Source organism: Miscanthus floridulus, chromosome 7 (assembly GCF_019320115.1).
Source record: "Miscanthus floridulus cultivar M001 chromosome 7, ASM1932011v1, whole genome shotgun sequence".
NCBI lineage: Eukaryota > Viridiplantae > Streptophyta > Magnoliopsida > Poales > Poaceae > Miscanthus > Miscanthus floridulus.
In genome coordinates this window covers 3,803,719-3,819,266 of record NC_089586.1, presented here as the reverse complement: position 1 = coordinate 3,819,266, position 15,548 = coordinate 3,803,719, and the positions used below count along the sequence as shown (strand labels likewise).

The following is a 15,548-nucleotide window of genomic DNA, read 5'->3' as shown; positions in this document are numbered from 1 at the left end:
GTTCATTGCATGAGGTGACACAAAGTTATCTATTAGTCTACAAGTTGATCCTGTTTAGCCAAGGTTGTCCTTACTCCTTGTTCAGAAATCCCACTATCAAAAGAGTATGTTTAGTTGCTGGCACAACCTTGTTGTAACCCAATCTATGCCAAGGGCCTCTTTGGCAGAGCTTTTGAGTGGCTTTAGGTTTGGCTTCTTTGTGGCTTGAAGTGAAGTCATGCCAAATAGCTTCGCGAGAAAAAGCATTTCACGATCGAAGAACCAGAGAGTTGAAGCTATTTTTACAAGTAGAGGTGAAGCCAGCATAACGTGGCTTCTTTGGCTTCAATGGCTTTTTGGGCTTATGGGGTGAAGGCCCATTTTGGCTTCTTTTGCCAAAGAGGGCCTAAATAACACGTTCTCAAGAATCTTTTTGGCTAAACATGGCTTTTTTCAACGGAGGAGAAAGGATACTTTCCCCACCTAATTTTTCATTGCATAGGAGTGGGTACTAAATAATGCCACTCGAAAGAGTAACAGACCAGGTAATCTAGAAAGAGTTGCCCAAGATACAAGCTGAGGTGGATTACATATTTGAAATTAGAGGTAAACGTCAGTCTTCACTAATAGTGACTTCATTTGGTGAACATTGCTTTGACTCATACTAAGTATATAGAATATATAAAGTGTCAAAAAGCTTAAAGAGGTTTCTTTCTATGTATTCTCATACTTAAAAACTATCTAAAGTACCAAACAAGGGCATAGGGGGTGAATGGGATCCTCAAAATTTTCTCACCGAGGACATGAGTGATATGTAAGCTATGTTCTAAACACCAATCCAATCCTCTAACTCTCGCCAAGGTCACATAGGCACAACGGGCCTACTAACCTTAGGAAAGAGATGAGGAAGATATAGAGTCAAACGAGCAAAGAATGGAACACTTAACTTGGCTAGTCTGGTTTCATGGTTATCAGCCCACTGGAAATGCCAAACCCGGCTAGGCTAGTTTTGATAGATTTTAGCTTAGAAATTTGTGCAAAAAAGGAAAAATCCAAGCAAATGAACTCCAAAATTCTTAATATTTTGCACAAAGTTTGCCTGCCCATGGGAAAGCCATTTCCAAGAGATCTTGACAAAAAGATCAGGGCTTCACCATGAAGTTTGCTCTTTCTCAAGTTGTGATTTTCAATAAAACTCAATTTCAATTCTCATGAAAAATCTATTGAAGGGCAACACTAGATATGCTCCCTTGAGGTCCTAGCATCAAGATTGAGCACAACAATAAAAGATGCCCAACTCAAATAAATTAAATCACCAAAACAAGGATTTTATAGAAGAAAATGAATGATTTTGGAAGCCAATCATGGGGAATTTGGTGCTAGGTTAATCCTATCATGTACTCATGTCAAAAGGCTCTAAGAACCACCTCAAAACCATCCAAGAACTCATATCAATTGCTCCTCAAAAAATTACCAAGAAAAGGTGATAAAAATCCACAAATGGAAGAAAACCAAATGATTCAACGGGATGGGGACACATGAGATGATTTCAACAAGATTTTTTTCACTTGAAATCAGTCATGAATTCATATATACATCAGATTAGCCATCCTCCCAACATTCTCCCACTTTTGTGAGAAACTAGCCTAAGAGGGAATCTCACCCCTCTCTAGCCTAACTGCTCTAATCTTTAGAGCATCGAGCTAACCAAGGAAATGAACAAATGGTAGAAGGATCACTGTCTTGAGCAGCCTCCCCTCTTATTTATAGAGGGCTATTACCATTCTAGAATACACCTAAGCTTAGACATGAAGCACTTGGCCACTATGGGCAAAATGGTCCAAATTGGTCTTCCATGCATCGAACGGCCATGGGCCCTTCACAAAGTCGCTTTGCCTCGATGCAAGCTTTCTAATGATGCCATGTACCACTCCTAAAATCCTCTCCTGTGTTTGAGGCCCAAACCCAAAAATCACTCCGCCATCGGTTTTGTAGGAGAAACTAACAAACCCTAGGGCCATGTACCTGGTATGCAACCCCTCCAATGTTGACGTGTGTCCTCCATGTCCTCATCAATCCAGCAATCCAATATAAGTGCGTGCGATGCCTCTCCTTGATTTGGTCCAACTCTAGCCTTGACTTTGGTCAGTGATGCCTTCATCACCATCTTGCACATGCTCTTGTTTGTCATCGCGCCAAGTGCTAGTCATCCTTGGTCCATCCTTCTGCCTCTTAGTCCCTTGGTCCAAGCCTTCATGTCCAGTCTTCATCGCCCGTGGTTCATCGACCCAAACTCCTCGCTTGACCTTCTACATTGTTGTTGGCCACCTCGATGCACTCAACACCTGGACATTCATAAACCAAGAGACATGTTGCACAACACAAACCAACTTGATACCTTGGCTAGTTCAAATCACTCTAGAACCAACTCAACCAAAGCTCAATCATCTTGACTTGACAATCACTCATCATCCATGACATGGGTGTGTCTTTTCCCTCTACTTGGAGGGCTTCTTTGCATATGTACACTGTATATTTGCCCCTTTGGGCCTAGAATAGAATTTGGTTGGTCATTCTCTAACATGGTATCAAAGAGCTAGGGTTTCCTCACCTTCTGCTGAGACCAATCCCGCTGACCCATATGGCCGTACGCCGCACGGCCTGTGCACCAGCCGCCTGCCCAACCTCACGTGCCATTGCTGCGCCCCCACGCCGCACGCTCGCGCGCACCCTGCGCGCCGGCCCACCACCCGCTCGTGACCATAGCCCGCACTGCCCGCTCACGCGCCCCTACGCGTCAGCCACCTCCCTCTGCCCGTGTGCGTGTGCTGCGTGCCCCTTGCATCCTCATGCGGTTTCCTCTATTTCCTCTACCCATAGCCGCGCCTATCTATTGCGCTCGCGTGATTTGCGAGCAGGTTGGGCCTCCTCTGTGCTTCCCCCTCACCCTCCCCAAAAAAATAAAAAAAACAAACAACAACAACAGCGCCTCCTTCTCATCTCCCATGGCATCTCCCGGGCGCCTTGGTGCTGTTCTTGTCCCTAAGTGTCCCATCATTTTCAATGGCACAAATTGGGGTGACTTTGTTTTCCATACGAAGGTCCACAAGGATGGACAACTGCTGTGGGGCTACCTTACGGGGGATCGAATCTGTCCTCCATGTCCTATTCTCCCCACACCACCCACATATCCGCCAGATGCTGATGATGATGCCAAGTGTGCTTTACTTGATGCATTTGAGGCTCAGATGGAAAGCTACCAGTCTGATCTTGGTCTCTATGAGACTTGGCTACGCGAGGAGAAATCTACCAAGGCTATCTTACTTGCGAGCATGGAGATCGATCTCGCATAGTCCCTCAGAGGTCTCGCCACCTCACACCTCATGTGGGATCACCTCCATCGCAGTTATGAGATCCATAATGAGGCAATGTACCTTGTTGTTGTTTAGGAGGCTCAGTCACTTCATCAGCTTGACTCTACAATCGAGGACTTCCACCATTAGATGATAGCTATCTAGCATCGTCTGGATAGTTTGGGCGATGTGTTCTGTGGTGGTGGTACTTGTCGGTGTTGTGATTGTCATCGGGACTAGAGAGACACCCTTTGCCTTCATGAGTTTCTCTCTCGGCTTTGCCCCAAGTTCAAGACTGTTTGAGCACAACTACTAACTCGTCATCCGCACCCATCGCTCTCAGAGGTGATGCCTGAGCTACAAACTAAGGAGACACGTCTTTGAGCTAGGGGTGTGAGTCACACTCCACCACAGCCCTTTGTCCTGGCAGCCACACCTCCATAGGTCTCCCCACCTCCGTCTCAGCCCTCTCCTATGGTGACGGGGGTACCTTCTAGTGTTTAGTGTGGCTATTGCAAGCTCTATGGCCATGAGAAGAAGGATTGTCGCAAGAAGAAACGCGACCGACAGAGGCGTCGTGGCAAGCACACCTCTTAGGGGGCCCTCCCAAGACACTTGTTCCATGTCTACAATAGAACAGGAGGTTCTTGCCCTATTTCACCACCTTACTACTGCATCTCAGGCCTCTGCTTCTAGGACTATTGCCCAGGCTTCTAGTTTTGCTCCTCCTCCTCCTCTCTTAGGTACAGCATCCCCATGGTTCCTTGACCCTGGTGCCTCTTTTCATATGACACCCTATTCAACACACTTGTCCTCTATGTCTTCCCTCGATCCTCCTATATTTGTTCGCACCGAAGATGGCACTTTGCTTCCTGTTGCTGGGAGAGGTGTTCTTTTGACATCTTCTTTTGATGTTCCTACTATTTTGCATGTTCCACAACTCACCATGCAATTGTTATCTGCGGGTCAAATCACTGATCATGGTTGTCACATAATCCTTGAGTTTGATTCTTGTTGTGTTTAGGACCTCTGTATGGGCCATTTGGTGGGAACTGGGCCTAGGCGTCAAGACTCACAGCGCCTATGGGAGCTTCATTGGTTGTGTCTTCCTTCACCTGTCTTGGCTCCTTCGTCACCCAGATCTCCAGCCTCTATGTCCACCACTTTGTCTTCTCCTACTTTTGCACAGGGGCATCATTGTCTTGGCCACCTCTCTAGTTCTAGATTGTCCACTCTTGTTGGCAGTGGTGTCTTAGGTCCTATTTCTGGTGACACTACTCTATATTGTATGGGTTGTAAACTTGGCAAACAGTTCCAACTCCCTTATCCTTCTAGCGAGTCTAAGTCTCAGAGACCTTTTGATCTTGTTCACTCTGATGTATGGGTTCCTGCACCTTTTGTTTCAAAAGGGGGTCAATCATATTATGTTCTATTCATTGATGACTATTTGAGATTTACATGGATTTATCTGATGTCTTCTCGTGGTCAATTCCTTTCTATTTACCAGCAATTTGCCACCATGATCCACACTTAGTATAACTCTTCCATTTGAGTTTTTGTGCTGATTCTGCTGGTGAGTATATCTCTACTACTCATCGCTCCTATCTTGCTGAGCAGGGTACTCTTGCCTAGTTTTCATGCCATGGTGCTCATGCTCAAAATGGTGTTGCTGAGCGAAAGCATCGCCACATTCTTGAGACTACTTGTGCTCTCTTGATCTCTTCTGCACTTGCTCCTCATTTCTAGGCTGAGGCGCTTTCTATGGCTATTTTTCACATAAATCACCAACCCTCTACTGTTCTCCAGGGCTGCACTCCCTATGAGCATTTTTTTTGGCACCCCTCCTTCCTATAGCCATCTTCGTTGCTTTGGGTGTGCCTGTGACGTCCTTCTTCCATCTCGTGAGCGCACCAAAGTCACTGCTTAGTCTGTTGAGTGTGTTTTCCTTGGGTAAAGTATGGAACATAAGGGTTATCGCTGCTATGGCCCTGTTGCTCATCGGATGAGGATTTCTCAGGATGTCACCTTTGATGAGTCTCGGCCATATTATCCTTGTCCCTCCTTTGGTCCTTCTAGTACTACTGAGTCCCTCTTGTTCCTTACTTTACCTAAGTGGTATCTTCCGCTACCATCTTCATCCTCTTTGCCACCTTCTCCTACTTCCCCACCTCTATCACCTCATCCTTCTTCTCCACCTCCTACCTCTCCACCATCGGTCTCTCCTGCCCCATCACTGGTGTGTCCTTCCTATGATATCACTCACTACTACACTTGTCGTCCATGATCTGTGCCACCACTTGACTCTTCTCCGTCTGTCCTTGGACCTCTTCGCAAGTCTCCTCCTCGCTATGCTCTTCGTGACCGCAACACCCTTCATCTTCTCGATTGCCTTGGTTTCACTACTACCATTTTGGCTTAGCCCATGACCTATCGGGAGGCTGTCGCTCATCAGGAGTGGCAGCATGCTATGGCTGAGGAGATTGCTTCCCTAGAGCATACTAGTACTTGGGATCTTGTTCCTTTGCCTTCTAATGTCACTCCTATCACCTGGTCAAGACTCGCTCTGATGGCTCTCTTGAGCGCTACAAGGCTCGTCTTGTGGTGTGGGGTTTCCAATAGGAGTATGGTATTGATTATGAGGAGACCTTTGCTCCTGTTGCTCACACGACTACTGTTTAGACTCTTCTCGCTGTTGCAGCCATTCGTTAGTGGTCGATCTCTCAGTTGGACATCAAGAATGCCATCCTCAATGGTGAGCTCCAAGAGGAAGTCTATATGCAGCCACCCCCAGGTTACTCTATGCCTGATGGTCTTGTTTGTCAGCTGTGACATTCCCTCTATGGCCTTAAGCAAGCTCTTTGGGCTTGGTTTGAGTGTTTTTCCTCTGTTGTCATTGATGCTGGCTTCAAGCCTAGTGACCATGATCCTGCTCTTTTTGTCCACACTTCTCCTCGTGGTTGCACCCTTCTTCTTCTCTATGTCGGTGGCATGATCATCATGGGTGATGATTCTCAGCACAGTGCATTTGTGAAGCAGCGTCTCAGTGAGAAATTTTTTATGTTTGATTTGGGTCCTCTTCGTTACTTCCTTGGTCTTGAGGTCACCTCTACCCTTGATGGTATTTTCCTCTCTTAGGAGAAGTACACTCAGAACCTCCTTTCCTGTGTTGCTCTCACTGATCACCGCACTGTCGATACTCCTATGGAGCTTGGTGTTCACCTAAGACCCACTGACGGTGCACCACTTGCTAATCCCACTCGCTATCGTCAGCTTGTTGGGAGCCATGTTTACCTTGGGATCACCCATCCTGACATTACTCACCCTATCCACATCTTGAGTTAGTTTGTCTCGGCTCCTACCTAGCTCCACTATACTCACCTCCTTCGTGTTCTACAATATCTTCGTGGCACTATCTCTCGCCGCCTTTTCTTTCCTCGCTCTAGTTCTCTTCAGCTTCAGGCATACTCTGATGCGACCTAGGTGTGTGACCACACAGATCGCCACTCTCTCTTAGCTTACTATGTTTTCTTGGGCTCCTCCTTGATTGCCTAGAAAACCAAGAAGCAGACTGTTGTTTCTCGCTCGAGTGTTGAGGCTGAGCTGCATGCTATGGCAACTATGACTACGGAGGTGACATGGCTATGATGGCTCTTGAGGACCTTGGTGTGCCTGTCACTGCACCCACTCCTCTCTCTTCTGATAGCACCATTGCGATCAGTATTGCTTGGGACCCTGTCAAGCATGAACTCACCAAACACATTGGCGTTGATGCTTTCTACATGAGATCACAGGTGCATGATCAGGTTGTGACCCTCCACCATGTGCCTTTAGAAGTTTAGCTAGCAGATTTCTTCACCAAGGCATAGACATGGGCCCAACATAGATTTTTGCTCTCCTAACTCAGTGTTGTAGATCCACCATGAGTTTGAGGGGGGTGTTAGATGTATAGGATGTATATGTCTTTTCCCTCTACTTGGAGGGCTTCTTTGCATATGTACACTGTATATTTGCCCCTTTGGGCCTAGAATAGAATTTGGTTGGTCATTCTCTAACAATGGGCACATGTCCACCATGTCATCTTGCTCTCTTCATCCTGTAAGAACCCAAAGGGCCTAAGAGGAGGGTGAATTTGGGCTCTAAAAATTTAAAGCAATAACATTAGTCTATGAAAAGTCTAAATCCCCATAGCGTTGTGGCACCTAAGATTACTACAAAAGCACATAGGACACCCTTAGGGCCATTGAGCTAAACAAGTCCTTAGCAAGAGTTCGCACTAAGAGTATTATCCTTAGTACCAGGAAAGCAAGCTATGCTAATCACTTTATCATGCAATCCTAGTTGTCACTCAACAAGCTAAACAAGAAGTAATGCAAGAATGAGTGAAAAGCAAAGAGATAGTCAGATTTTTCCAGTAATATGGGGTTGTTGCCACAACCTCCTAATTCATGTTGGAGCACCAAAAGTCACAAAACATGGTTGCACTCTCTTCCATTAATGAATACCCTTTTCCACTTAGAAATGGTGAGTTTCATGAAATGTACATATTTTGGAGCCTCCTCAACAAGAACTCCATAGAAGAAGGTCACCAAGTCCTCCACCAGGCCGTCTAGGTGATGACAAACACCAAGAGTAACAAATCTTTATCTTTGACTTGAAGGAATCCAAACAAGAACATCGGTAGCACTCAAGGCTAACTCGTAAATTCACTTATTGACTTGGATGGCTCTTTAATTGCTTCAGTATCATCTCTATAAGTGCTAGGAATAATGGGGTTGAAGATAAGCTCCAAATGAGCCAAGGGTTTCACTTATATAAAGGGTTAAGGGGCTACTAGCCATTAAAAAAGTTGACTAATAGAGACACCACCGAATGATCCGTTGACCACCATTACCGATGCCAGATTATACGGTGTTGCTAATATGGCTTTTTCAACTAACAGCTAGTATGAAGTATACTAGAATGTTTCCCATTGTATGATATGCTGGTGTGTCATAGAGGCACACCAGACCATACGGTGTAGTCTAGAGCCCATTTTGGATCCTGATTGTTTCGTCTGAAGGAGTTCTGATACATTTATGTTGCAGACAGATATGTACCATCCGCACCCATTCGTTCAAGATGTCTTATGGACAACTCTCCATAAATTTGTTGAACCAGTTATGATGCGCTGGCCTGGTTGCAAATTGAGGGAGAAAGCTCTAGAAATTGTCATGCAACACGTTCACTACGAGGATGAGAACACTCGATATATTTGCATTGGTCCTATAACCAAGGTAAATTGAGGGCTATATATGTTTGCTTGTTGAACCTTTACAAAAGGAGATGGAGTTTTATTTTGTCATACTCTTTCTACAAGCATAACATGGTCATATCCATATGCTAGAGACTTTAATATAGATTTATTTTCTCTATAATCAGAAAAAACAGAGTATTTTGTGATTTTAGCACTTCCTTTAACTTTCAGCTTCTACGGGCTTAAACAACTATGGCATTACAATAATGAACCCTCCTCCATATCATCTTCACCTTTTTTCTCACATTACTTCCCTCCTGAATTGTCTAGGAGAACTAAAATAATTGTTGTTGATTCTATGATTTATCAGTTCTTCCACCACTTCATGCATTATGATTGTCATGTGATCTATGTCATGCAATTAGTGAAAATGTATTATACGCCACAAATCCAAAATTAATCATGATTTTGCTAATTGTACCCACTACATGCAATCACAGTGCTTTGTAACATCATATGATTATGCCAAACAAGATAGTACTTGAGTGATCTATTCAAATCATGGAATTACTTTTCTTTCTCTTTATTCTCCAACATTTATGTAATCCCACCGTCCCAAAATAAATCAACCTTTAGAATTCTCCTAAGTCAAACTATCCTAAGTTTGACTAAATTTATAGAATTATGGCACCAAATTACATCATTTGATAAACCACGAAATATATTTTCATAATTTTCTTATTTAGTGCCACAGATGTCGGTAGTCTTCTCCATAAATTTGGTTAAACATTGAATTGTTTTACTTAGGACAACTTTAGAAGTTGATTTATGAGTTCAATGCACCAAGAGCCCTTAAACTTATAAGGATGAGCCACTTAGATCCATAAACTCTCAAATTGCATTTATGAGCCCCTTTATGTTGATTTTCAGTTCATTGTGGGTCCATGCTACTTCGTCAATTCTACTTTGCTTGAGTGGCATGACAACATGTCAAGGGACAGCGTGAGGGCATGGTGGGGCTGAGCTAGGGATGGGTGGCACATGGTGGCTCTAGGTGCGTGCGTGGGCATTGGCTGGAGGCATGGCAAGTAGTGATTGGTGGTGCGAAGAAGGGCCAGGCGGCAGGAGACGCATGGAGTAGGAGGCACGCAGCATGGAGCAGATTTGGATGTTGTGTGGGAGTCTCAAGCTACGGTGCTTTGGCGCGCGGGTTGTGGTCTTTTGTCAGTCCTACACCTTCAGGCCCTCATGTGGGTGTGAGCTTAGCCACACGGGATGGTGCGACCTTAGCCACTTTTGTGGACGAACCGCCATGGGTGTGGCCTTGGGCGATGAGCCATCATGGGTATACATGAGCTTGGTCGCTGGCGCGGGCGAGCCACTGTGGGTATGTGTCCTGGCCGTGGCGCATGCGGGTAGGGGACGACAAGCTTGTGCAGTCATGGGAGAAGAAGAGAGTAGGAGAAGAAGGATTCTATTCTTAAGAGATGAGAGAAGAGGAAGGGTTAAATGCAATAAACATGACATGTTGGTGTTCCACGTAAGCACAATGGCCCTGTTTGCTTGTCTTATGAGCCTAACTGTTTCAGCGAAGGAACATTGTTTTTCTCTCACAACAAATCAGCGAACAATACTTTCAAGTTTCAACCATGGCTTTTCAGCAAAGCGAACATGGCCAATAGCATTGACGAAGCAATATGAACCTACGATGAACCAAAAATCAACATAAGGGGCTCAAAAATGTAATTTGAGAGTTTATGGACCTAAGTGATACTCGCTTACAAGTTCAAGGACCATTGGTGCATTTAACTCTTGATTTATTTTTGAACAGAGGGACTACTGTAACTAAAAACAAAATTCTTAGTGCCTTGATATGTCTAGGCTAGATTCCTCAGTCTTAAGTATAGTTTATTTCTGGCTATGTTAGCCACTTCTGTTGACTTAAATCATTTCTGCAAATTTGATGATGTATGATTTATGCTCGTAGGTTGTGAAACTTTTATCATAAGTATATACCATGTTATTAAATAATCATATTATTTCTTGATTATATCTTAATATTATTCAGCTGATTGCAGCAAGAAATTCTATGCAGGTATTAAATATGCTTGCTTGTTGGATTGAAGATCCAAAGTCAGAGGCATTCAAACTCCACATTCCACGAGTCTATGATTACTTGTGGCTAGCTGAAGATGGCATGAAGATGCAGGTGATTATTGTTGTTCAGTGGCCCATATCCTTTTTACTTAATTAACTTCCTTTTAGGCAGCTACTGCAACAACAAACCTGTCAACATATAATATTTTGTTGTGTCTTAATGGGATTGGCAATTGTTTTGGCATCTTCAATCCAACCAGCCCTTTCTACTGTAGGGTTATAATGGTAGCCAACTTTGGGATACAACTTTCGCAGTTCAAGCCATTGTGGCTACTAACCTTATTGAAGACTTTGGTCCCACCCTTAAACTAGCACACAACTACATCAAGAATTCTCAGGTACATTTGACGTGCCTTTTTGTCTATATATATGATTCAACCTTAGGTCCATTTACAGTACTGATAAATGGCTATTCATTACAAAAGGTTCTTGATGACTGCCCTGGTGATCTGAATGACTGGTACCGCCACACGTCTAAAGGTGCATGGCCCTTCTCAACTGCTGATAATGGTTGGACTGTATCTGATTGCACTGCAGAAGGATTAAAGGTGAACTCGGTCATCAGCATTACCAATAACGAAATTTACTTTAGGTGTTTAATTTTTTTTCTTTTGAGATTTAGGATCATTTGTTCTTACAGCATCTATAAACTCTTTCTACATTAATCAAACTATATGGCAATGCTGAGAGTGGCAAATTTGCAAATATTTATGCTCACGTAGCTAATAAGGTTTAGTTTTGTTCCCTGGCCTGTATGTGCCAGTATTCTTGACAGTATTATAGTACAGTGTCTAGCATGTTGTCATAATTATATGTTTTAAATATTTAATTGCTTCTTTTCTTTTTTTTGAAAACCTAATTGCATCTTTTCTTTGACTACAGGCTTCATTATTGTTATCAGAGATTTCTCCTGAGATTGTTGGCGAACCGGTGGAAGCTAATAGGTTTTATGATGCTGTCAGTTGTCTGATGTCTTATATGGTACGTATCCTGATTTTTTTCTTTATGAAGAATGGAGAACTTCTAGAGTTCTCTGTATTGCTTGTCTTGTTATATACATATACATTAGGTTGGGCTAGGCCCATTACACAAACATGGCCCAACACTTTATCTTCTCACAATTGTTGCAATTGAATCATTTTTTAACAAAATGGTCGGTGTAAATTTGTAAACATTGTGTACGTTGTGGAAAACAAGACTCTTGAACTGGCAGCAGCCCTCTTATATTATACTATGGTCATATATCTCATTTAAATTCTATGGTGTTTTTTTTATCTCCATTGTTCTTGTGTGTTTTGAATAAATCCATTAGAGGGACCATGTCTCATCGGTTTGTGTTAACCTTTGCAGAATGGTAATGGTGGTTTCGCGACATATGAACTCACAAGATCTTATGCCTGGCTGGAGGTAGGTGGATGAACTTCTTCGACCCCTCAGGCCACTTGTGGAATTCTTAATTGTTGCCGTTGAGTAGAAATACATGATAAGATATTAGCTTTGTTTCAAAACAGTATAATTCATCAGCATTCCTTGAATCTTTCACGTTTCATCTATATTGACATTCTTTCTTCAATTATTCAGCTTATCAATCCAACTGAGACGTTTGGGGACATTATGATTGATTACCCGTAAGATGCAGTAACTTTTTCACTGTGTTGATTTTTACTTATAAAACAAACTGAGACAACATAAAACTCATTTAATTTTGCAGGTATGTTGAATGTACATCAGCAGCAATTCAGGCCCTGACATCATTCAGAAAACTCTACCCTGGGCATCGCAGGAAAGAGGTGGACAACTGTATCAGCAAAGCTGCCAATTTCATTGAGGATGTTCAGAGAAGCGACGGTTCATGGTCAGTATCTGGACTCCATGCGAACTAAAAAGTACCAAATAATCCTCTACATGTTTATCAGTCTCCAACAGGTATGGCTCTTGGGCTGTTTGCTTCACGTACGGCACTTGGTTCGGTGTGAAGGGACTAACTGCTGCTGGTAGAACATTTGAGAACAGTCCTGCAATCAGAAAGGCATGCGGCTTTCTGTTATCAAAAGAGCTTCCTTCCGGTGGTTGGGGAGAAAGTTACTTGTCATCTCAAGACCAGGTAAATTCACTTATACCAGTTTCTTTAAAATAGCAGCAGTTAGCCTGTTCGCTTGCTCGTAAACGATCGTAAATTTCCAGCCGGGAACAGTGTTTTTCTCTCACACCAAACCGGCCAGCAGTAAATAATCCACGATCGTTTACGGCCTCCCGAACAAGCCGTTTATCTCAAGGGTTTGGTACGAGTAGGTTAGGTAGCAGTTGAAATGCTAACCTGGTATGCTAGTGAGCAAAACAGTGGTGCGGTGTTGATTCTTGGAATTTGAAAGACCTTTGCATTAACCATGCATCTTTTTACACACTGAATCAGGTTTACACCAATCTCAAAGGCAACCGAGCTCATGCAGTGAACACTAGTTGGGCCATGCTGGCACTAATTGATGCAGGACAGGTCTGTTACTTAGCCTGTGGCTTTGGATACTCTGATCCGGTGTGCGCATTCAGAATGGTACTTAAATCTCATCCATACTGCAGGCTGAGAGAGATCCAACACCCCTACACCGAGCAGCAAAGGTTTTGATCAACTTGCAATCAGACGGCGGAGAATTCCCTCAGCAAGTAAGCAACAACCGGCCGGTCCACAAATCAGAGATACTAACATTAGTTCACTCTTCCAATAGGCAATAAATCATACGGGGTATAATCTAAGTTCAACTTCTCTCACCCTTTTGTTATTTACTAACTATAATTGCACTGCCTAACACAGGAGATCATAGGAGTGTTCAACAAGAACTGCATGATCAGTTACTCCCAGTACAGGAACATCTTCCCAATTTGGGCTCTGGGTGAGTACCGGTGCCGGGTCCTGGGGGCTGGCAATAAGCAGTAGTGCCTGTGCCCCCCATCAATCAACTACTAGCTATGTTCAGGAGTTGCGCAGCGCTCCTAGTAGTTCTAATAATGTATATTGAAGGGGGTGCATAATGTAGCTAGATTCAGGTCGCTTGATAGACTCTTTTCGTTCGTGTGAAAACTGATGTAGTCTGTCAGAGTTGCACTTGCCAAATCCAATCGGCGATCGGGTACATACATGTTTGCTTATTCATTACATACAGATTCGCATGGATGAGATGAGATAACGACACCATGAGATCATCAGATGGGTGTCAATGTCAGGGCGCCAGCCTCCTGGGGTCGCGCGGGAACAGCGACGTCTTCCTGATATTACCGAGGCCGCAGAAGAGCATGACGACGCGCTCTACCCCGACGCCGAACCCGCCGTGCGGCGGAACGCCGTACCGGAACGCGTCGACGTAAGTGGCGATGGAGGCGACGTCGATGCCCCTCGCCGCGGCCTGCGCCGCAAGCAGCTCCGGGACGTGCACCCTCTGAGCGCCGGAGATGATCTCCTCGCCCCGACGAAGACGTCGAAGGAGCAGCTGTAGCGCGGGTCCTCCGGGCACGGCATCGTGTAGAACGGCCTCACCGCCGACGGGGACCGGCACAGCATGTAGAACTCCGTGCCGTACCTGTCTCGAACGAGGTCGCCCAGCTTCTTCTCCGCCTCCGTGTTGAGGTCCGCCCATGGGGTCCACGTGTACCCCGGCTTCCTGCAGCATCCGGATGCCTCTGGATGGCCTCCAGCTCCTTGCCGCACTTGTCGTTCAGGTGGTCGAACATGGCGACGAACAGCCTGTCCACGACGTCGCACACCTGCCCCCGCCTTCCCTCGTGCTCTCACTCTCCGTCTCCCACCCCCTCCTTCCTCTCCGATTCCCCTGCAGCCCTGCTCCACAGGTGCTCGATGAAATACCACTGCAGGGGTAAGTTTACCACTTGGTACTGCAAGGTCACCATACCAAGTTGTGCAGGCAAACATACATACAGCCTGTTCGGGAGGCCGTATCGTATCGTGGATTATTTACTGCTGGCTGGTTTGGTGTGAGAGAAAAACACTGTTCCTGGCTGGAAATTTACGATCGTTTACGAGCAAGCGAACAGGCTGTAATCCAAACTTAGGCCCTGTTTGGTTCCAAATAAGTCACCTACTTATAAGTTAAAAAGTGAAAAAGTGACTTATTTTGCCAAACACCATCAACTTATAAGTCACCCCTGCTTATAAGTTTTAAGTTGGTTCACCCCTGCTTAAAACTTATAAGTCACCATTTTTCGCGTGGGACCCACACCTTTAATGAGCTTATAAGTCATCTACAACTAAACAAACATGACTTATAAGTCACTGATTTTCAGTCATCTAACTTAATAAGTCACCTGACTTATGGAAACCAAACAGGGCCTTAGCAAAGAGAGCCAAACACAACAAGTTGCATCTAGTTGACCAGCCTCTTTTTACCCAGGTTGAGTTCGTACGAGCCAGGGAGAACCGTACACGGAAACAAATAGGCCCGGCGGGGTGGTTTGCATGTTCGCTGCAGGAAACCAAACGTGTGGTTTATGCATGCTGCCGGCCAGCCCAGGCTACGTGCAGGGCACCAAACATGCTCTGGGTGTATCACACGAGGGTAGAACTTACATATTACGAGTGACAACATTGGTTCTGTCTTGTTCACCTACACCTCAAAGTGGTACATCTAAGGGTGGCAATGGGTAAATCCCCATCGGGTATGGCCACCCCAGACCCATCCCCGCTATAAAAATTTGGTACCGTCAGAATACCCATATCCGTCGGCAGTGTTCGGCTGGCTTTAAGCCGGCTGGCTGGCCAGCCACCTCACGAAATCACTGTTTATGTCCTGCCAGAACAGTATTTTCCTCTCACAACA

At 44.7% G+C, this 15,548-nt stretch overlaps 1 protein-coding gene across 1 annotated transcript; it reads left to right on the top strand.

Annotated features, from left to right (window-relative positions):
* Positions 1 to 8,425: 8,425 nt before the first annotated feature.
* Positions 8,426 to 13,815, top strand: LOC136466411 (cycloartenol synthase-like). Its single transcript, XM_066464798.1, has 12 exons — positions 8,426 to 8,605; positions 10,661 to 10,774; positions 10,938 to 11,060; positions 11,148 to 11,270; positions 11,605 to 11,703; positions 12,073 to 12,129; positions 12,304 to 12,350; positions 12,434 to 12,577; positions 12,649 to 12,826; positions 13,136 to 13,216; positions 13,300 to 13,383; positions 13,532 to 13,815. Exons 1-12 carry the CDS (start codon positions 8,492 to 8,494, stop codon positions 13,652 to 13,654), a joined length of 1,287 nt encoding a protein of 428 aa, XP_066320895.1. The 5' UTR covers positions 8,426 to 8,491; the 3' UTR covers positions 13,655 to 13,815.
* The last annotated feature ends 1,733 nt before the right edge of the window (positions 13,816 to 15,548 follow it).